The sequence below is a fragment of the Rhinatrema bivittatum genome, chromosome 3 (assembly GCF_901001135.1).
Source record: "Rhinatrema bivittatum chromosome 3, aRhiBiv1.1, whole genome shotgun sequence".
Lineage (NCBI taxonomy): Eukaryota > Metazoa > Chordata > Amphibia > Gymnophiona > Rhinatrematidae > Rhinatrema > Rhinatrema bivittatum.
The window spans coordinates 446,512,228-446,536,399 of record NC_042617.1 but is presented as its reverse complement, the minus strand read 5'-3'; the positions used below and the strand labels follow the sequence as shown (position 1 = coordinate 446,536,399).

Below are 24,172 nucleotides of genomic sequence, written 5' to 3'. Positions count from 1 at the left end.
TTAAAGTACACAGATCTGGCGGACTCTCTAAAACCTCTCTCCTCTACCGGGCAGGACTCTGAACTGATCCGTGGTACTACAGGAACGAAAATTAACAGGTAAGAACCAATTTTCCTTTCCCTGTACATATCCAGATCAGGCCAGACTCCTGGGATGTATCAAAGCTTCCCTACTGGGGGTGGGACTGTGAGAGTCCCGCTCGAAGAACACTTTCACCAAAATTGCTGACATCCGGGGCCTGTACATCCGATCGGTAGCATCTGGCAAAGGTATGTAAAGACTTCCAAGAAGCCACCCTACAAATCTCTTGTGGTGAAAATAGTTGGCATTCTGCCCAGGAGGCCGCCTGGGAATGGGTAGAATGAGCCCTTAGCCCCTCTGGGATAGGATGACTGCGACAGATATATGCGGAACCAACAGATTCTTTCAACCAACGTGCTATCGTGGTCAGATTCCTTCTGACCCTTTTTTGCACCACTCCACAGCACAAAAAGGTGATCAGACAGCCTGAAACTGTTAGTGATCTCTAGATACCGCAACAAAGCCCTTCTGACATTCAGGCATCTTAATTCCTTGGCATGAGGCGTATCAATCTCTAGATTTGGAAAGGCCGGAAGCTCCACTGCCTGACTTAAGTGGAATGCTGAAACTAGCTTCGGCAGAAAGGAGGGAATCGTCCTCAGGAAAACTCCGTAATCCGAAATCCGCAGAAAGGGTTCCCTACACGACAGGGCTTGAAGTTCAGACACCCTTCTGGCTGAACAACTGGCCACCAAGAAAACTGCCTTCAAAGTCAGATCTTTCATGGTGGCTCTTTAGAGTCTCAAATGGTGCTTCGCACTTGCCCTTGAGGACTAAATTAAGGCTCCAGGAAGGACCCACCTTACGAACAGGGGTGCGCAAATACTTCACTCCGTGGAGGAAACGTACCACATCCAGATGAGCAGCCAGAGTTGCTCCATGAACCTTGCCCCACAAGCAGCCCAAAGCTGCCACCTGCACTCTGAGGGAACTAAAGGACAAACCTTTCATTAGGCCTCTGTAAAAAGGACAGAATCTGCGCTACCGAAGCTTTCCGAGGATTAACCTCTTGATCCGTACACCAAGACTCGAACACTCTCCAAATCTGGACATATGCCAAGGAAGTAGAGGTCTTACGAGTTCACAGCAGAGTAGAAATAACATCCTCCAGATATCCTTTCTTCCTTAATTGCTTCCTTTCAAAAGCGATCTGCTTGACCTGAAAATATAGGGCCTTACCGTAGAAGATTCTGTAGATGGCCCGGCCTCAGTGGGCCGTCCACTGCTTGATTGAACAGATCCGCAAATCAAGGCCTTCGTGGCCACTCCAGTGCCTCGAGAATCATCTTTCCTGCGTGGACCTCTATTCTTAGGACCTTGCCCACCCGAGGCCATGGAGGAAACACGTAAAATCAGAACATCGTGAGGCCAAGGCAGCACTAGGGCATCGACCCCCTTCCGCTCCGTGCTCTCTTCTATGACTGAAGAAACGCGGTGCCTTGGTGTTCCTTGGGGTTGCCATCAGATCCATATGAGGCATGCCCCACCTGCGAGAAATGAGGGTCAACGCTTCCTCCGAAAAATCCCATTCTCCTGGATTCAACTGTTTTCGGCTTAGAAAATCCACTTGCACATTGTCGGACCCCGCTATAGGTAACGCAGCTATCAAGGACATATGCTGTTCCACCCAGGACATCAGCATCTCCACTTCCAGCAAAACCGCTTGACTCTTGGTACCTCTCTGGCGGTTGATGTAAGCCACAGTCTTCACATTGTCTGACAGAACTCAGACTGCTCGGTTCTGCAGAAAGGGGGAAGAAACTCCTCCAGAGCCAGCCTCACTGCCCTCGTCTCTAGGCGACTGATGGACCAAGTCGCTTCCTCCACCGACCCTGCACCAACCACTGACACATAGCCCCCTCCTCCCCAACCGATGAGTCTGGCGTTGGTAGTCACTACCATCCATTCAGGTACCTAGAGGTCCACCCCGCGGCACAAATTGTCCCACGCAAGCCACCATAAAAGACTGGACCTGGTGAACTCTGTAAGCAGTAGCGGAAGATGAAACTGCTCTGAAATCAGATCCCACCGGGATAGCAATGCTTTCTGTAGATGTCTCATATGCACAAACGCCCACTGGATCAGCTCCAAAATTGAGGTCATAGAACAGAGGACCTGCAAGTAATCCCCAACAGGTTCCGAATTTGCGCTTGAAGCTTGAGCATCTGCTCCTCTGTGAGAAAGACCTTGCCCACATGGGTATCAAATCACGCTCCCAAGAATTCTAGAACCTGTGAAGGCGAAAGGCGGCTCTTGGCCAGGTTCACAATCCAACCCAAAGATCTCAAGCGGTGCAACACCACTTCCACTGCCTGTCTGCAAAGGTCCTCAGACTTTACTCGAACAAGCCAACTGTCCAGAAATGGATGAACCAGGACCCCCTCCTTTCTGAGGGCTGCCACTACCACCACCATTACCACTGGTGAAAGTCCTTGGAGCAGTGGCTAGACTGAACGGGAGAGCGCAAAACTGAAAATGCTTCCCAACAATCATGAACCTGAGGTATCTGATGATCCCAGCGAGACCCAATGTGCAAATATACCTCCATGAGATCCAGGGAAGCCAAAAACTCCCCGCTTCGCACTGCTGCTATGACAGACCTGAGAGTCTCCATCCTGAAATGGGGGACCTTGAGGGCCATGTTCACCTTATTCAAGTCTAGGATTGGATGAAATGTCCCTTCCTTCTTCAGCACCACAAAATAAATGGAATACCTTCCTGTCCCCCTCTCCTCCTGGGGGATGAGAACAATGGCCCCCAGCATTCTTAGCTTTTGGATGATCTGTTGAATGAAAAGTTTCTTTGCTGGAGAAGCACAGGGTGATACCATGAACAGGCTTCTTAGCAGCTGAGCAAATTCTAAAAGCGTAGCCTTGTTCTACCACGCTTAGAACCCACTGATCCGACATGACCATGACCTATTCCTCGTAAAAAAAAAAAAAAAAAAAAGTCAACTGACCCCTAATGACTGGGATTGAAGAGTGGGGCAGCCTGGCTTCATTGTGAGGATTTGGCCCCGCTAGGCTCTTGGCGAGCGCAAAACAGCAGAAAACCTTTTGGCCATTTAGACTTGGCTTCCGGTAGCTTGTGCACCTTATTATCTCCGAGCTGCTTTATCAGCTGCTCCAAGTCCTCTCCAAAAAGGAGCTTGCCCTTAAAAGGGAGTGCTCTGAGCTGAGCCTTTGAATAAATGTTCGCCGACCAGTTTCACAACCACAAGAGCCTCCTATCTGATACCGCTGAGACCATTGTCCTAGAAGAGGTGCGAATAAGATCATATAAGGCATCAGCTCCTGAAGCTACTGCTGCTTTTAAGCGCTCTGCTTGTTTGGATTCCTGGCACTCTGTAGCTGCTGCACCCATCTCAGGCTTGCTGGGAAGAGACACACCAGTGGGACCATCCCTTGAGGGCAACCCTGGTCGGACCCTTCTGAGGAAAAATCATCTGCAGTCCCTTGCATCGCCGGACCTCTAACCTTATGGATCCTTGTGGCACCCAGTGTCTCTGACAACCTGGGCACCTTTTTGGGCAGATCCTCCGGGGCCTGGAAAAGCAACTTGGCTTGGTCTTGCTGGCCAGATATGCTTTGTGCAATAAAAGAATAAAATGCGGAAACAATTGACAAGGACTACACAAATCCCCCTCCAGGGGATCAGAATCCCCCCACGGTCTGCCCCCCAGGCTTCCTCGGGATCAGAATCGGCCAATGAGAACGTTGGTGGGAGATCCCTTCCCCCAGCCGCTCTCTCCTCCGTAGCCGAGAAAGTCTTCAAAATGGCTGCTGTTCTCGCGCTGATTGGGAACGGATCAGCCGCTTTCTCCATAGCAGCCAGCGACTTGCCAGGACTGCGCTGCTTAGAATACACTGCCACGGATCCCCGCGAAGAGCCCTCCCCACCAGAGAGGCAGTGGGAACATTGGCCATCCGAGGAAAGCTGTGAGCAATGATATGATATGATATGATATGATATGATAGAGGTGTTTAAAATCATGAGAGATCTAGAACGGGTAGATGTGAATCGGTTATTTACTCTTTCGGATAGTAGAAAGACTAGGGGGCACGCCATGAAGTTAGCATGGGGCACATTTAAAACTAATCGGAGAAAGTTCTTTTTTACTCAACGCACAATTAAACTCTGGAATTTGTTGCCAGAGAATGTGGTTAGTGCAGTTAGTATAGCTGTGTTTAAAAAAGGATTGGATAAGTTCTTGGAGGAGAAGTCCATTACCTGCTATAAGTTCACTTAGAGAATAGCCACTGCCATTAGCAATGGTTACATGGAATAGACTTAGTTTTTGGGTACTTGCCAGGTTCTTATGGCCTGGATTGGCCACTGTTGGAAACAGGATGCTGGGCTTGATGGACCCTTGGTCTGACCCTGTATGGCATTTTCTTATGTTCTTATGTTCCCTGCACACAGAGCAGCGGCTCATACATGGCATGGTTTGGCGTGCCTAACTGTGCGACTAACACTGAAAACCGTGAAACAGGATCAGGAGCCATGGGACCGACTCATCCTGAGCACCCTGCTTTCACCTACCCCCCAGCACTGGGGCAAACGCTGGAACAAACAAGCACCGCTTCTTTCTTTTTTTTTTGTTATAGAAACTTTACTGACAAGAAAGAAAAAGGAAAATAAGTTTACTTTCCTGAAGAAGGATGGCAGAGGCTTCCCGCAATCCTCGCTGAGGGGGAGGGAGCTGGACCACCAACTGTCACCCCTGGTATTTCCTAAAGAGCAAATCTGGGGTTCCCAACCCCTGCTGGTCCTTAACCTACCATCAGGAGGGATGGTCCCACTAGGACCTGCCTACTTCCTGGGATGAAAGTCTGATTAATGTCCCTAATACTACTTCCTACCCCTCAGACTTGGGTACAGAACTGCAGGTTTTGCACCACCTCCATCTGCTGGAGACAGAAAAATACTTAGGAGATGCAGGTGGCACATCAGGTTAAGAGGCAGTGCCTGTGAATCATTCTCTGTCTCCATCTGCTGGGAGGCAAAACCCAGGAGCGTGGACTGATCTGGGTATGTACAGGGAACCTCCTATTAGCCAAATCCAATACACGACTAAGCAGCTAAGCTTTACATCCCCTCCATCTGCTGGATACAGAGAAATACTGAAGTGCCTGATATAGAGTGGTGTCCGCAAATAGTTGCTCTCTATCTCCATCTGCTGATGATCCACAGACCAGTCCAGGTGTTCTGGACTGGTCTGTGGATAAGGAAGTTAATATTATGATGCAAGAATACGGGAACATGAGAAGGGGGCTTGCCTTACTGAATCACAATGGGCTTTTTTCTGGTCCAAATCTGATAGCGCTTTAGCAGCTGCTGCACTTCATTATGCATAATGCCACATGGACTCCCGTAAAGCTTCATAAAATTAGTGCAGATTCTTTGGATAATTTTTAAGTTGGATAGCAGAACTTTTGAACATGTGTTTTTCTCCTCTTCTAAAATATTTGATTATTGGCAAAATGTTTGGTCAAAAATGTCTGCAATATTTGATCTGAGAGAGGATATTTTGTTTAAAATTGTCATTTTTACATCACTATTTTTGTTGAAGTCTTATTCTTGGAAGGCTAAAAAATTGTTTGATATGCTAATAGCTTTGGCTTTAGAGATAAAATTAACTAAATGGAAGCAGGGATATTTGATTCATTTTCATTTTTGGTGGAACTTGGTGTGTGCTACAGGAAAAGATGAGGCCATTGTAGCAGAGTTTACATCATGGTTCTTTGCAATTTTGATCATATGATCTGTGTTTCTCTCTAGTCATTTCTGGTGCTTGTTTTATTGCTATCACTGTCATTATTATATTGTATAATATATTAAAAACTAATAAAAGAAGGTTTGAACATACACAAAAAACCCCAAAAAAACCCTCGTAGTAGTTTCTGATGCTGACTCACCTTGGCAAGCGTTCCCTCCACACAGTAGCCAGCTATGATGACACCGTTCCTCTTGTCTGTGCACCAGCTCTCAAACAGCTCTCTGGAAAGGCCACTCTGCATCATACCTGGGGAGGCCATCACAACGCTGGGGCCAATGTCATCAAAATGGTCCATGCTCTGGGACAACACAGCAAATACAATTCATAGACCATCAATACAGAGCTATATAAAACCTGTATGGCTGTCTCAGATGCACCCAACTAATTTAAAAATTGCAAACAGAGGGAAAGAGTTTAAAAATAAGATAATTTTTCTGAAGCCTATGGTAAGATTAAGGGAAAATGTCTCATTGTGGGTTAAGCATTTCCTCAGGGCTTATTTTTGATTATTTCTGATATGTTGCATTGTGCTTGTTCCTCGCCTTGAGCAAATTTTATAGAAAGGCGAGAAACAATCGCAATAAATAAATAAATGTGCAACCGTAACCCAGCAACTCTGACTTGGAAGGTGAATCTCCCCAGAATATCCATGACAGTGGGAGTGGGGAGAAATGCTGCTTCTGCTTCCTTCTTCACAGCTCTGCCAACAAGATGGAAATAAATCTCCCGCTTGCACTAAATAACTAACTACTTCAAAGCAATGCCTCTGCCACCATGTGGCTCAGTCATGGTGCGGGATCAGAGACTCCATATCATATTTCTAGCTAACAAAGACAAACCCACAGGATTTAAGAATACATTTAATGGCTTTCTTATATGCATTTGTGTCATTCCAATAAACAGAAAATGAAAAAAAAAAAAAAAAAAAGAATACATTAAAAATATTAGGCAGTGTAAAAAGCAGTCCCTGGGGATCTTTAGTCCTTTCCAAGGTTAAAGGAGGCCCCCCCCCCACAGCTTGACTTCCAAAACCCCACTGTGTGCCTTGCAGCTAAGTAATATCATAGCCCATTGCAATAATCTGAGCATTAATAATCAGTGCACGAGTTTTAAAGCTCAGATTACAATTGTTTTTAACTCCTGAGTAGTAAAGCTAATGCTATTCAAATATATCAGGAGTTAAAAAAAAATCACATTAACTATAAAATGTGTATTCAGCACAGGTCAAACACACATTTTACTTGGGAGGGGGGCGGGGGGAACTGGAGTAGAAAGCGAACATGCAGAGAATTGGCCACTGTCAGATAGCCATATAATATTGACTTACCCAGTTAAGAGGCAGAGGTTAGCCGTGGCCAGATAGCCAAATAAGTAGGTACTTATCTGGCTAAGTTAAGGGTGGCCAACTCTGGTCCTTGAGAGCCACAAACAGGCCTGGTTTTCAGGATATGCATAACGAATATGCATGAGGTAGATTTGCATACAATGAAGGTAGGGTATGCAAATCTACCTCAGGCATATTGATTGTGCATATCCTGAAAACCAGGCCTGTTTGTGGCTCTCAAGGACCAGAGTTGGCCACCTAGGCTAAGTGGTGGCAGAGTGGGAAAGAATTTTTTTCAGATTTTTTATGCCTGTACAGTAGCACTGGAAACTTAATTCCATCCCAGGAGTTAAGTTTCCAGCATTATGAAAACCCGGTTAGGCCAGTGCACCTCTTTGCATCGGGGAGAACTGCTTAATGCCCCCAAAATGGGACTTCCATGCAATGGTACTAAACAGTGCTCACATTTTTGTTTTTGTTTTTTTGTATATAACATTTTATTGATCACATTAAACAGATACCAAACCAAAAGAATATAATGAGACCAATACAGTTTTCATCAAACAGTCCCCAAGTCCCTCTGTCCCCTCCCCTTCCCACCCCTGTCCCTTCTCCATAGCATTCCAATAAAATCCAAATGGATCCCATATGAGAAATCAACAAAATAAAATAAAACATGAACTATAACTTGAATGGTCAGAGATATCCAGTCCACTGATAAGTAGGTGTGAGTATTGTCGAGGGATAATCCCCGGGGTGAAGCTGGGTCATATGGTATAGTCCACCCAAACTCCACTCCATGTGTACCTTAGATAGATTGGCTGGGAAGCCACTTAAGAAAAGGGTCCCATATCCGTTGAAATTTGGCGACCCTATCCCTGCGCAACGCAGTGAGGTGTTCCATACGATGACACATATGCAGTCTATGAATCACCACCGACAGAGAAGGTAAATCCGGTTTTTTCCAGGCTTTGGCAATTTCACAGCGGGCTGCAATAAACACATGAGTGATAAAGACTTGCCGGAATTTGTCCATGTCCTCACAAGGCAAGTTCAGCAAGACCTGTGAAGGTCCGGGAAGGAGATTCGTGTCCAGCACAGCCCGCAACCAATCAAACACTATATTCCAAAATACAGTCACGATGGGGCAGGACCACCAAATATGGATGAAGGAGCCCACCTGGCCACATTGTCTCCAGCATTGGTCAGAGCGTTGAGAGAACATAACATGGAGCCTGGCAGGGGTCAAATGCCATCGATACAGGAGTTTATAACAATGCTCTTGAATTGCTGCAGAAATGGAGCTTTTAGCTGTGTTGTGAAAAAACGTCCCAGTCCTCCTCGGATAAAGTAACTCCCAGCTCATTCTCCCATGCTTTGATATGAGGAAAAGCAAAGGGGGACTGACTGCGCATTTAATAAACCATACAGTTTAGAAATGACACCTCTGAGTTTATCAGCATTATCACAGAAAGTCTCAAACAGTGATTTGGTGGCACGTACTAGATGCTTATCCCTAATCGTTTGGAGAAAGTGCCTTACCTGCGCAACACACAAAAAAAAAAAAAAAATCGCCCATTCCCCCTGGAATTCTATGCATAAAATCTTGTGTAGGTAAGACGTCTCCATCCCTCCAGAAATGACTTATGGTTACCATACCCTGCTGTTGCCAATTATGAAAAACTGGGGAGCTAAATCCCATCGGAAAATCAATGTTATGGAACAAATGAGACAACTGATAATAGGTATGATTTCCGACAAGCTGATTGCGCCATTGGGACCACACTGTGAGTGTGGTCCGTAACGCCCCAGGCAAGTAGGCAATAGGCCTGAATGTATGTTTAGGCTGCCAAAACAGGGCGTGAATAGGCATGCCCACTATCATGGCCTGTTCGATCCGGACCCACTGTTTAATATCACGTTGTTGATACATGGCAACAACTTGTCGCAGATGAGCCGCCCCATGATACCATGCCAAGTTGGGGACTCCCCTCCCCCCACTTTTACGGTGCAGATAAAGGACAGACCGCGACACCCTGGGCGGTCGCTTCTTCCAGATATATCCAAAGAGCTTCCTTTGCCAGGTGTCAAGAACCTTTTTGGGCACTAGGATGGGAAGAGTAGAGAACAGATATAATAAACGTGGAAGCACATTCATTTTCAGGATGGCAATACGTCCCATCCAAGAAAAGGCCTCCCTACTCCAACGGTGGAGATCACCTTCAACCTTCTGCCAAAGTTTGGTATAGTTATGACTAAATAAATCATTGGTATGTGCTCCAATATGGACCCCCAAATATTTAATAAAATGTGTGGCCCACCGGAAAGGAAATGCCGCCTTTATGCGCTCAATTTCCGGGGGGCTCATAGTGAGGTTCAATAACTCTGATTTAGCATGGTTGACCCGGAACCCCGCTACTCTCTGAAAAGATTCAAGTTCACCCTGCACCGCTGTGAGAGAATCAAAGGGGTTCGTCAGTGTAAAAAGAACATCATCCGCAAAAAGCGACATTTTGCAATGAATACCTGGAAGCTCAATCCCCACCACCTGAGAGGAACCATGGACCTTCGAGGCAAGGGGCTCCAAGAAGAGAGCGAATAGCATAGGGGACAGGGGGCATCCCTGCCGGGTACCCCTCTGAATAGGAAAGCAAGGGCCATATCCACCATTCGCCTTAACCCTAGCCTGTGGGGAGTCATAAAGGGCCCTCACCCAACCCTGAAAATAAGGGCCAAAGCCCATTTTTTGCAGAACCTTAAATAAGAAGGGCCAGTGTACCAGATCAAAAGCTTTTTCAGCATCGATGGCCAGGAGGACTGCCGGTATTTGTTTAACCTGAACCCAATCAATCAGATCAATGACTTTACGAATATTATCACTGGCCATGCGATCTGGTACAAAGCCTACCTGGTCATTATGAATTAAGTCAGGGAGAATAGTCTTCAACTGTTCCGCCAACACCCGGGCCAGAATCTTGAGGTCAAGGTTTATCAGAGAGATCGGGCGATAGGAGCCACAGACCTCTGGGTCCCTCCCCGGCTTAGCAAGAACTGTGATACCCGCTACATTTGAATGGGGAGCGAGCCTCGAGTCCCCCCTCAAAGAGTTGAACATGTCTGTGAGGGGTGGAGCCAAGATGTGCGACAGCTTTTTATAATAACCCCCCGAGAGACCATCAAGGCCAGGTGCCTTGCCCGCCTTCAGCAATTTAATAGCATATTGAACCTCGCCGGCAGTAATGGGCCCCTCAAGCCTCGCTTGTTGGTCAGAGGACAAAGTCGCCAAATCAACTGGAGTTAAATAGTTATCAATATCTAGGTCTGTAATAGCAGGATCCTCAGCATACAGAGCCGCATAAAACTCAGTAAAGCAGTGACGAATATCGTCAGAGGTCGTAACAACCTCACCCTGATGATTTTTAATTTTAGCGATATTATTTTGGGCCAGGACCACCCTAAGACGTCTTGCCAAGAGTAGACCAGCCTTATCCCCTTCCTCGTAAAACTGCTGTTTGGTAATATTTAAAGCCAAATTAGTCGTATCAAGATCCAACGTTTGAAGTTCAGATCTAGCTTTCTCCAGTTGACTAAAAATTTTGGCGCTTTGTCGTACCTGATGTTGCCGAGAAAGCTGGACAATAGAGGCGTGTAGGAGGGCTCTTCGTTCCCTCTTCACCTTTTTCAATAGGTCGCCTGCGAGATTAGCAAGCCTCGAGCAACCGCTTTAGAACATTCCCATAACATAGGGGGCTTACACTCTGGGGTATCATTAGTCTGAAAGTAGGAGAGTAGGTCTTGCCCTAATTTGAGCAGAAAACTCTTATCCGCCAATAACGTTTCATTTAACCTCCAAAATCTTTGTCCTGAATGGGCCATAGTTAGTGTAATGGCCAAAGTAACTGGGCCATGGTCTGTCCAGGTGATAGGGTCAATTCCCCCCCTCACTACCCGGTTTTGTACCAGAGAGTCCACAAGAAAAAAGTAAATCCGAGAATAGGATTGATGAGTATGCGAATAGAACGTGTAAGCTCTTGAGGTTGGGAACCGCTGGCGCCAGATATCTTTAAGATCCCACCGTGCCATTAAGGATTTCAATGAGGACCTCGCACCCCGAGCGGGAGTCGAGGATTGCCCAGAGTTATCCAGGGCGGGGTTGCGGGTAACATTAAAGTCCCCACCAATTACCACTGGGCCTTCCGCATGCAAAAGCAATAGATTATCAAGGGTGCGGAAGAAAGCACCCTGTCCCGTATTTGGAGCATAAACAGTGATCATTGTCATAACTTCATCTCCGATACGGAGTTTCAATAACACATACCAACCGTGGGGATCAGGTACAAAAGCAAGAACCTCATGCGTGAGATCCCTGGCTAATAAGATTCCCACTCCCGCAAACTTAGAGTCTTTAGGGCTGGCTGCCAGATATTTATGTGGGAATTGCCTATACCGCAGTAAGTGTTCATAACGCTTGCGTATATGGGTCTCCTGTATAAACCCAACCGTAGCATTTTGGGTCAGCAACTCCCTCTCTAGAATAGCACGTTTATGGTGGTGGTTAAGACCCTTAACATTGATAGAGACAAACCTCAATATCCCCGCCATAACCTATATAGTAAAGTAGCCCCTGGCGAGCTATATACTCCCATAGCCATAGCCCATGATCCGTTCAGAGAAACAATATATGGCATCCAAATACATGGAGAAAAAATACTCCCCCAATCCCCCCCGTCCCACCCTCCTCCCCCCCACCATCCATCACAAGAGATGGTATGTACCATGAACCGGAGGGCCTCCAACCCGGGCGTTAACAGCCATCAGTACCCTCCCCCTCAGACTACACAACATTCAAGAAAAAGCAGAAACTGCTAACATTGCAATACTAACACACATGCTCTCACAGATAAACTTTGAGTCGCTAAGTCATAAAGAGATACATGCAACCTGGTGTAACCAGAAAAGGTAACCACAAAGGTGGACTAACAGGGAAATTGAGCAAGAAGAAAAACCTGAGGCACCAGCAACTCAGCCTTGATCCGATAAGGCTGCTCTTGAGTCCTCTGAGTGCCTACGGAGGCGTTTGCCCCCTTTACCAACTCTGTGCCACCTGGGTTGATCAACCAGCTTGCGGGAGCCCGCCGTGGGCCGAGGAGTAGCGATGGGAAGGCGAAACCCAGCCTTTTCCAAGGCTTCCACAGCGGCATGCAGAGTTTTAATCCTGTAAGTGGTCCCTTTCACATCAAATTGTAGGCCAAACGGAAAAGTCCATTTATATCTAATATTTTCCTGCCGCAGAAAAGTGGTGACGTCTCGCATCTCAAACCGCCGTCGCAACGTGGTGGCGGCTAAATCTTGGAAAATGGAGATAGGATGTCCTTCCCACATCCAGTTATTCTGTTTCCGAGCCGCCTCCATAATCGCAGTCTTCTGGGCAAAGCTATTGAAGCACAATACCAGGTCCCTAGGTTTGGCATCAGACCTGGGTCCCAGGGCTCTGTGGGCCCTTTCCAGTTTAATAGCCGGCTGGTCCGAAGCGTCAGGACTAGGGATGTTGCCCTCAGTGAGAAGGAATCTGCAGATACGTCCCGCGATCTCATTGGCATTAGTATAGGCTGGCAATTCAGGGACCCCTCGTATCCGCAGATTGCAGCGTCTAGAGCGGTTTTCAAGATCCTCTAGCTTATCCTGAAGAGAAGACAGCTCACCACTCAGGGCCCCCTGTTGCTCATTTAGGGTGTTGATAGCAGCCGCGTGTCCCTCCGTCCGTACATCAACCTCATCTACACGCTGACCCAGCGCAGCGAAATCTTCACGGAGGTCTGATATAGAGGCCAAAAGATCTTTCTTATGGTTTTTGAGATCCGCCCGAAATTCGATGAACCAGCCGCGTATCTCATCCCGCAGCTGAGTGAGACTCGCCGGGGGCTCGAGTTCCGCAACCGCCGCACTCCCTGGGTCTACTGCAAAATTGACTGCGGCACCTTCCAGCGCGGCCTGCTCCGGCCTGCCCTCATGGTCCTCCGACAGTTCAGGCGGTAATTTAGAAAACGAAAACTGCTTCAAATCCGTAGGTTTCTGCTTTCCCGCCATGGTATCGATCACCCGTACAAGGTAGGCTAATTCTCCTTGGGTTTTCTGCGAGTTTCAAAGCCAGTTTAAGTGCACATTTGGAGTCTGGGAGGGAGAGCTCAAGTTTAAGCGGCCATCACCGTCGCCGGCAGAACAGCGCCCCCCACATTTTTGTTTTTGTAATTTAATGTTTATTAAACGGAACAGATGAACTACAGCACAATGAAAACATACAATGCCGTGAAACCATATAAATATTTTGTAAGACATTACAGATAACATGCAACAAAATAAATGTTCATTCAATCTTTTCATTATACCCTTACCCTCAACCCACCCCCCTACACCAAATCCCTGTGGTGACTGAGTATGTAAAGAAAACATAGGTGTATATATATATATATATATATATATATAGGTACATATGTGGGTTCTAGCAAAAACGAATACCCAAGAAGAACTGAGCCAATACAAAGCATATGGTCCCCAAGAGGAAGTAAAAAGGTGATAGGAAATCACCCTAGCAAACATTATACCGCCATCCATCCTCCCCTTCAGCCCAATCATAGAATTCCCAGGTAGAACCACAACCCAGATAGGATCAATGCAGTAGTGCTCCAGGAGCATCCCACCCACAGCATTCGCCCAAAGTAAACCATCATACAGACAGCTTAGATTTCCATTGTGCAGGGGTATCAAATTTTCTCAAATCTGGACACCCTATCATTGCACATGGCAGTTAGCTTTCCCATACAGATGTATTTATTTTATTTAAGACTTTTTATATACCGTCTTTAGCAAATTAGATGTGAACAAAAACGATTTACAATAATGAGCAAAATAATAAATACTATTCTTTCATAAAGTGAAAGTAAAAGTAAAATAAAAAGTATGAATAAAAATTACATAGTAAAATCACTATTACTAAATATCTTTATCCTAAAAGATATTAAAATAAAATTAACTTTAAATTTAACAAAACAAAGATGAAAAATTAAAACATCATAATAACACAACATAAAAGAAAATGGATCTACTTATTTTTGGTTTCTATAAAATCAATAGACATACTTATCATATAATGGTCCGACCAGGGAATTGGTTGAATTGAAAATCTTTCTAATGGTATAGTTATATAAGAGGGGTTAAAAAACATTAAATCTAAAGGTTTTCCCCGCAAGTGTGTCGGATCCTTAATTAGCTGCTGCCAACCTAAACCAGACATGGCATCTAATAATGTGGAAGTGACAAAAGAGGGATTTGGCGTATTCACATGCACATTAAAGTCCCCTAATATAATCGTTTCTTCTAAATTTAAAGACAGAGAAGTAATGATTTCCAGAAAAAAGAGGATATGTTGGATTGTAGTGCTTTAGGTGGACAATATAGCAGCACTAAATTTAGTGAGGTCATGGTTATATTTAATACTTCAAAAGGATCCGTATCCATGCTTGGTTTCAGTGTTGGGCTAAGGATGGATTTGATTACTGCTAAGACTCCACCCCCTCTCCGGTTTACCCTATCCAGCCGGGAACAAACATCTCCCAGCGAAGGGATAGCAGGCTTATGTCACCAATAAACAATTTCGCACCCAGCTTCCGTAACCACCTGCTGACCCCATCAATGAAAAAACTCCATCCCCACAGCTGGTGGTAGACATAAGCACACTTTGGGATCCTTAGGTACCTGAACACCTCCCAAGGAGTAAATGAAATCAAGCACTGCATCCCATAATTTCCCAGTGTCCTGACATTCCCACCACAGGTATAGAAATGTGCCTCTAGCTCCACAACCCTTCCAACACCTGACATCAGAACCAGTATACATCTTGCTCAAATGAAGTGGTGTTAAATACCACCTGTAGAGTACTTTATACTCGTTTTCCTTAATTATGGATGAGACTGAACTCCTGCTAACTGCTAAGAAGCATTGATCCCAGTCTTTGTCCTCGAACATACCCCCCAGGTCTTGTTCCCAAGCAAGTTGATATGCCATTTTCTTTTGGGGATCGTGATTTAGTAAGACGTAAATATTAGCGATAGGTTTAGTAAGTTTATCAGCTTGAGCTCAATAATTTTCAGAGAGACCTGCCCTGCTTCAGCTCCTGACCCACCTTTGCAGAAGTGAAAAAAATGAATAATCTGATTATAAGCAAAAAAGTCCAAATTTGAAACCGGGTAGGATCGCCGCAGATCTTCAAATGGCAATAACTTCTGGCCATCCACAATTACTCCCATTTAAACAAACCCTTACCCTCCATCATTCTATCTCCCTCTCTTCAGTCCCTGGTGGGAAGGAGCTATCAAAGAGAAAAAAAGTTAAGTGATAGGCCTGTTTAACACCCACTAATATGGGTTTCCGCTTTCCCCAAATCTTATAAATTAATCTAGAAAAAGGTGAAAAGCCAGAAAGATTAAACCCTCCCTTTTGCCAAGCTCTAATATGCAACCCTGGGCCCCCTGGGATGCTATGTGGGCCCAGGGTTTCAGTTCACCAACCTTATGCCAATGTAAAAACGCACTCAATTGTGATGCAGCGAAAAACCGTTCCAAGTGAAGTACCTACAGGTCCCCTCTCAATTTATCCAGAAATAAAATAGATTTAGAGACTCTGGGAGGCCAACATTTCCAAATAAATCAAAGGAGTTTACGCTGTCATATCTTCAATAGAGAATCAGGCACAGGGACGGGAAGAGTTTGAAAGAAGTAACAAAAACGTGGCAGCACATTCATTTTAACAATAGCTTCCTCCCTAACCAAGAGAAAGCCAATCTGTCCCATCGGTCTAAATCCTTTTGAATACTAGATAATAAAGGGGTATAGTTGAGCCCACATAGCTCATTTACATCCGGTCCACTTTTTACCCCTAGGTATTTTACCCACCTTTTTTGCTGCTCGAAAGGGGAGACGAGCCGTAATTCGATGGAAGCAATTATTAGGTACTGAGATATTTAGTAGCTCTGATTTATCTTCGTTAACTTTAAAATCAGAGATTCTACCAAACACTCTCATATTTTGCAATACAGTTGGGAGGGAAAGTTCTGGGTCTGTCACTATAAATAGGTCATCTGCAAACATAGTGAGTTTGTAGTGGTGTGGCTTCACCAACATCCCCTGAATTTGGGCATTATGCCTCACGTTTTCTGCGAATGGTTCTAAAGATAATGCAAATAACAGCAAAATGGGGCAGCCCTGCCTAATACCTCTTTTAACCTTATATGGCGATCAGTAGCCCCTGGTGATTTTTAAACAGGCCCTAGGATTCATATATAAACACTGAATCCATCCAATAAAGTCAGGGCCTAAGTTCACTTTCTCTAACACTTTAAAACAGGAAAGGCCAACGCACCCTGTCGAAGGCTTTTTCAGCATCTATAGCTAAGAACACTAATGGAATATTATGCCGTGCCTGCCAAATCAGTTCCAAAACCCTATGCACATTATCAGAGGCTAGTCTTCCAGAAACGAACTCTGACTGATCCTTATGGATAAGGAAGGGAGCTTCAATCCCCAAACGTGTAGCCAATACTTTGGCTAAAATATTTTTAGATCACTGTTTATCAAGGAAATTGGTCTATAGGACCCACAAATTGTGGGATCCCTCCCACCTTTTAGCTAGTATAATTATCCCAGCCAAATTAGAATCTAGCAAAATCAATCCCCCACTCCTTAGGGCATTAAACATATCTACCCAAAGTGGAATCACCACTGGCTGAAATGTTTTACAAAACTTAGCCGTGAACCCCCATCCAGACCCGGTGATTTCCCCAGCTTTAAACCCTAAATAATCTGAAAAACTTCAGCATGAGTAATTTCCCTATTTAATAGCTCACGAGCCCCAACTGGCAAAGAAGGGAGGTTCCACGCCCTGCAGGTAAAAAATCAAATGTCCTGATCTCTCACTGGATCATCAGATGCATAAAGCTCCTCGTAAAAAGCTATAAAGCACTTGCTTATAGCCCCAGAATCATATAGAAATGTCCCTGACAAATCCTTCATGTTGGTAATAAGAGATTGTGCAGCTCTCTCCTTCAAGTTTTCGTGCAAGTAACCTCCCTGCTTTATTACCCAGCTCAAATTGCCTTTGTCTAAGCATATCTAATTAAAACGCCATCTTTGCTAGATTTAATGCCTGCAGCTCCCTCCGTGCGGCCTCTAATTCCTCAAGCCTACTGGGATCCAAAGTGCGCTTATGACCAAGAGTCAATTTAGCAATGCACTGCATAAGGCGCAACCTATTAGCTGTCCTCTCATTCTTAAGAAAAGTGGCCCTGGAGATAAGCTTACCCCTTACTATTGCTTTTAAGCAATCCCAGATTGTGCCAAAAAGTGTTCAAGTTGGAGGGTCCCTGGAAGGTAGCGAACCACCAGAATGTGTCTAAAGGCATCTTTCTCCCTTAACCACACACTGCCATCTTGGAGTGTCACAGTGCAGTCGGCCACTCTGGGGGTAGGTGCAGCATTGACTGAAGAAGTTACTTCCAGGCCTGTGGCTTGCAAGATATCCACTGCCTCAGTCACTATGGTAACTCGGGAAGCCACTCTGGCAATGCTGAAGCACAAGTCAAATGGGAAAAGCCACCTACATTTGACATTGTTCCCACGGAGCGTAGAAGCAACATTTCTGAATTCTCGGCGCTTGCGCATGGTCAAAAATCACTAAATCCTGGTATATTTCCAGCTTGTGGTCCTTCCATAGCCCAGGCCCTGATTTCCAAGCCGCCGCTGCAGTTTCCTCTTTCAGAGAGAAACTATAATAGCAGGCAGTTATGTCACGTGGCTGATTATTGCACATACGGCCGATACAGTAAGACGCGCGGAAGAGCTGGCGAGTGCTTCAGTAAATAAAGATATGCAAATTAGGGCCTGCGGTAAAAGGAGGTGCTAGGGACACTAGTGCGTCCCTAGCGCCTCCTTTTTGACAGAAGTGGCGGCTGTCAGCGGGTTTGACAGCAGACGGTCAATTTTACCGGTGTCGGTTCTCGAACCTGTTGACAGCCATGGGTTCAGAAAACGGACACCGGCAAAACTGAGCGTCCGTCTTCCAACCCGCGGGCCGATTTTTACATTTTTTTTTTTAATTTTTGGGGCCTCCGACTTAATATCGCTATGATATTAAGTCAGAGGGTGTACAGAAAAGCAGTTTTTTCTGCTTTTCTGTACACTTTCCCTGTGCCGGCTGAAATTAACATCTGCCTTTGGGCAGGTGTTAATTTCTGAAAGTAAAATGTGCGGCTTCGCTACACATTTTACTTTCTGCATCGCGCAGGAATAACTAATAGGCCCATCAATATACATTTGCATGTTGCGGGTGCTATTAGTTTCGGGGGGGTTGGCTGCGCGTTTGACGCGCTATTATCCCTTACTGTATAAGGGGTAAAAATAGCGCGTTGAAAACGCGCGGCCAAACTGGGGCTAAAGGTGCGCTCGCCCGATAGTCCCAAATGCTCTGTGCCCTCTCTCCAGTTTCACTACCGCAGACTCCTGTGGTTCTCCACATGAGCCCAGAACTTGTGCACTTATGCTAGAGACTACTAGCTTGCAGTCAGCGAACTCTGAGCTCTCCGGTATCCCGCGGAATCTTAGGTTCACTCTCCTGGACCTATTTTCTAGGTCTTCAATACGATTTAGTAATTCCAGATTGATTTGCAGGAGTTTATCTTGTGATAGTTTACAGCCAGCAAGCTCCAAGACCTGGTCTTCCAGGAGGACCTCTGTGTCCTCGACCCACCTCCCCAGCTCAGTGATGTCAGTTTTCATTCTCAGCAAGTAAGCCTTGAATTTCTGTTTTCAAGCCTGCCATATCTTTTCGCAGGGCCCCCGAACCAGGTAATGAAATCAGCCCTGGTTGACCAATTTCCTTAGCAGGCGTTAATTTCTGAGCAGCTCAATAAAGTGTACAGAAAAGCAGAAAATACTGCTCTTCTGTACATTCTCAGACTTAATATCGTGGTAATATTAAGTCAGAGGAACCAAAAGGCTAAAAAAAAATTTTTTTTTTTTTAAAGTGCCAGCAGTCAGGTTAGGGAAACAGACGCTCAATTTTACGAGTGTCCATTTTCCTAACTGGTGCACAGCCACAGGTTAGGAAAATGGACGCTCGTTAATTTTCCTAACCTACTGAAGCCACCTCTCCTGGGCACCCACTGCTAAAGAGGCAGTAGGGGCACACAATTATCCCTAATGCTTCCTTGGCAGTGCGACCTCTCATTTACATATTGCATCACGCACCCAGGAGATGTGCCTGGGTGTGCATTAGGAAAGCGGGCACTGAACTCTGAGTGCCTGCTTTCCATGCTCATTTATTGCATCGGCCTCTTTGTGAGTATAAAACACTTTGCTACATTGGCAGTAAGATTTATGTTCACAAAATGAGCGTTTAAAATGTGGGTAAAGCTGTGCATTGGGCTGAATAAACCTTTCTGCATCGTGCTGTCAGTGTATATGAGGCAGATGCAGGGGTGTCGCAGAGAGTTCTTCTTTAGTTATTAAGATCCTGTTTGGTTCTTGTACATTAGGAAAATCACCAGAAATCCTATTAGTCAAATTAAAACTAATTTTTATCAATGTCAATAATTCGTGATACAGATACTGTTTAGCATCAGCAGAACTGATGCTAATATACAAAACAAAAACATGGCTAAAACAATGTTTCTGCCCTTTATCTCAAAGTGTTACCACAAGAATTTCATGCTTTTGCAATTAGCATTTCTCTGTATTCAGCCACTTAACAGTTTTCCTTTCATGCATCTCTAACTTCTAAAAAGTTATCCAATTAATAGTCTTCTTCCCTATGATGATTTCTTTGTCCTCAGTGTCTAAGAAGTAATATGATGTATTATTTTCTCTTGTCCACTTCCCATGAACTCCATTTTATTGCATTCCTTACTGCCTACTTCCATAGCTTGCTTTATTTTAGCAAGCTACCAAGGTCATTGCATTACTGATAAGTATTGCACTACACCAAATGAAACTTTTTGACGTGAGCAAGCAAGAATTGTAGCTGAACCTAGCAAACAATTTTTCTCAAACAGGATCAGTACCATAAGCAAAGATCAACATTTCTAGCCTAGGAGAAAACAAGAGGGACACTGTTTTTGACAAATAAGGTGCTCTACAGGTCCTTGATTCTTCAAGGAGAGCATCAACTCTGTCAGAAGCTGTTGGTACTGCATAGAGCTAGAAACACACCAGGGAGGGAATATTCTCAACATGCCATGAACTTCAGAAAACAACTTCTAAATCAACCTACATGCCTTTTATATATTCCATCACCTTGACAGGCCCGTCTTGAAATTACGAGAAAAAGAGCCTTCTCAGTTACTGGTCCGATCCTTTGGAATGCATTACCAGACTCATCTGGTAATGCAATTTCAATCATTTTAAAAAATCCTTAAAAACATTTATTTCAAATTGCATTTAAAATTACACCTACCAAATAACAGATCCAAACTGATTCTTCACATTTACTTATATGGCACCTTATATTTTATTTTATATTTTACATTATGTATTATTTAATTTTTTACTAGAACTATGTTAGCTGTTCTTTATTTTTAATAGTTTATTTTAACTATACCTTTTGTAACATTATGACCTTTTCTTTTATCTTTTCTTTTTATTTTGAATTTAATTTTAATATACTTATGTAAACCGTTTTGATTAAACACTGTTTGTAAAAGCGGTATACAAACACTTTCAAATAAAATAAATAAATAAATCTAAACATCTGAGATTAAACACTTATCTCTCTGTAATAGTCTGTCCTTCAGTGTACGAAGAATGACTTTTACCTTTCTGGCAGGATATGACGATCATATGTTGGTCATGAAAAGATAAAGAGGATGGTGTTTGAAATTGTTTCATTAAAACTATAGCTTACCTAGACCAATCTATGGTTCAGTCATAATGCTACGGCAGGGGTGACTCCAAGTTAAAATCTCTTACCTAACAGTATGCTATGGCTCAGTCTCATGGAACACTTTCTCTGCAGTTCTGGACTAGTGAGGGATCCTATGTCACACAAAAATATATCCAAGGTAGCTCACTAGGATTAAAAATTTAAAATTTTCTCCTCAGAGCACAAGGCTTTCTATTTTATTCTTATAGTTTCAGAGGTAGCACTTTTACCTAAACACTCTGAGGCAGCTAGGCTGCTCTAAATATTTAGAAAGCCGTAAATGGTTTCTAGGAACCTCTTCCCTCTTTTTTTGTTATGTTGTAATTTCTGACAGAAAGCATCATCACTCTTGCTCACCTTCAGATTGCTGATGTGCTTGAAAACGAAAGGATTGTTGATGTTGATCTGCTTGCGGATTTTGTCATTCATGGCATTGACATATGTCTGGTAGACAGCCATGCACTTTTTTGCTAGCGATGAAGCGTAGTATATGGGAATGTCATGGAGCTCAGGGTGATTCTGCCAATATTCATCTACAGTAAGAAAATAAACATTCATAGGTTTGAGAAGTACACAGTCACACTCACACTCCAATTCTGTCATTCAAGAAGGGGCCTCAACAGCCTCCCAAGTCTCAAAGAACCAGACATAGTTCTTAGGAACAGAATAAATGGCAGTGCATATTTATCACCTAATCCTGAATATAAAAATGGAGAAATTACTTACCTGATAATTTTGTTTTCCTTAGTATAAACAGATGGACTCAGGACCAATGGGTTTATGTTCCCTGCCAGCAGATGGAGATGGAGTCAGGTTTCAAAGCTAACGTCACCCTAGATAAACCCCTGCAGTGACCTCAACCCTTCAAGTATTCTCTTCAATAGCCACTGTGGACATTCTATCAAAAAAACTTGATTAAAAATGGATAACTGTAACTGTACTCAACCAAACAAACACTGAACCCCAGTAAGATTATAGAAGCCCTGATTTAGGGACTGGATGATGACTTACTTGTAATCTCTTGCCATCAATATCCACTCCATGGGCAAAACCTTGGCACCGTCCTTGGGAAGCCATGGGTGGGATGCTGAGTCCATCTATCTACACTAAGGAAAATGAAATTATCAGGTAAGTAGTTTCTCCATTCCCTATCATGTTGCCAGATGGACTCAGGAACAATGGGATGTACAAAAACAACTCGGGGTGGGAGGCTGTCCATGGTTTGATTAACACTGCCCTTGCAAAGGCTGTGTCCTCCTGGGCCTGACATCCAGGCGATAGAACCTGAAGGTGGTGTGAATGGAGGACAATGTTGCTGCTCGGCTTCCGCCCATGAGACTGCCTGAGCCAGAGTGGAATGAGTTTTAACCTGAAGGGGTAATGGGTTTTCTGCCTCCACATAGGCTCCTGTGACCACCTTCTTAATCCAGCGAGTTATGGTAGCCCATGAAGCTGGTCCAACCCACTTCTTTCCACCGTGAAGGACAAACAGGCAGTATATCTTTCGGATCGGTTCTGAAACTTCCAGATACCGCACCAAAAATCTACTGACATTCAAATGGCGGAGGTATTCTTCCGCATCCTTGTGCTTATTTAGGGATGGCAACAAAATGGACTGATTCAAATGAAACAAGACTACCTTGGGCAAGAAGGATGTAATGGTACAAATCTGTAACACTCCTGGAGTCATCTAGAACTGTTCCCCACACGACAATGCCTGTAGTTCAGAGATGCAACGTGCCGAGCATATAGTTAATATGTTCTTTTCTTATGTTCACAAGGAAAGACTGCGCAAAGGCTGAAAGGAGGGCCCTGCCAAAAACTCCAATACTAGATTAAAATTCCACAAGGAAACTGTCCACAATAGAGGTGGCCGGAGGTACTTCACGGGCCATGTCCAGATGTGCTGACAGTTGGGTTATGTTCACCTCACCCCTGAAACAAAAGAGACATGCTACCTGGATCTTCAAGGAGTTAAGGATCAAACCTTTATTCAAACCGTCCTGCAAAAATTCCAGAATTAGTGAGATTTTGACTGTCTGAGGGGAAACACTGCATTCCTTGCACCAGGCCTCACTCTCCAGGCCCACACATATGCTAGGGATGTAGAGAACTTCCACGCGTGGAGTAAGATGGTAATTACTGCTGCTGAATATCCTCATTTCATCAGGCAAGCCCTCTCAAGAGCGAGATTGTAAGACAGAATTGAGTCGGATCCTCGTGAAGGACTGGTCCCTGCTGTAGAAGGTCCTGTGTGGTGGGAGGCACAGGAGGGTCTCCACCAAGACTCACTGCATGTCTGCACACCACGGACACCTGGTCCAACCTGGAGCTACTAGTAGGTCTAATCCCCTGTGGGGCTCGATTCTGCAAATGACCCTGCCCAGGAGGGGCCATGGAGGGAAAGCATATGGCATCTCCTCTTCCAGCCAGGTCTGAACAAAAGCGTTGGTCCCCAAGGTCAACTGCTCTCTTCTGCGACTGAAGAATAGGGAGCCTTCGCATTGTGAGATGCGGCCAGCAGGTTGATGGATGGGAGACCCCAGCAATCTACTATCAGCTGAAAGGTTTTGGCCGACAATATCCACTCTCCTGGATCCAGACTCCCTACTTAGAAAGTCTGCTCTGACATTGTCTTTTCCTGTGATGTGGGAGGCTGAGATCATCTGTAGATGTATTTCCGCCCATTCCATAAGGAGATCTATCTCCTGTGACACTTGCTAGCTTTTGGCTCCACCCTGGCGGTTGATATAAGCTACCGTTGTTGCGTTGTCTGACATTACGCAGACAGCTTGACCCTGGAGAATGTGGCTGAATTATAGACACGTCAATTTGACTGCCCGGGTTTCCAGGCAGTTTATGTTCCAGAGGGCCTCTTTCTTTGTCAAATGCCCCTGTCCTTCAGTTCCTGACAGTGAGCTCCCCAGCCCCAGAGGCTTATTCCTGTTGTGAGGACCAGCCAGCTCAGAGGGGACAGGGGTACACCCCTTCCCAGATGAGCTTCCTGCAGCTGCCATTCGAGC

At 44.8% G+C, this 24,172-nt stretch overlaps 1 protein-coding gene across 1 annotated transcript in view; it reads right to left on the bottom strand.

Moving 5' to 3' along the window:
• CPSF3 (cleavage and polyadenylation specific factor 3) overlaps window positions 1–24,172 on the bottom strand; it is a 91,940-nt gene that overhangs the window by 24,627 nt on the left and 43,141 nt on the right. Inside the window, exons 8-9 of the mRNA XM_029595839.1 lie at window positions 21,507–21,682; window positions 6,000–6,158 (exon numbers count right to left, since the gene is read on the bottom strand). Coding sequence (XP_029451699.1) covers window positions 6,000–6,158; window positions 21,507–21,682 — 335 coding nt within the window. The remainder of the gene's footprint in view (window positions 1–5,999; window positions 6,159–21,506; window positions 21,683–24,172) is intronic.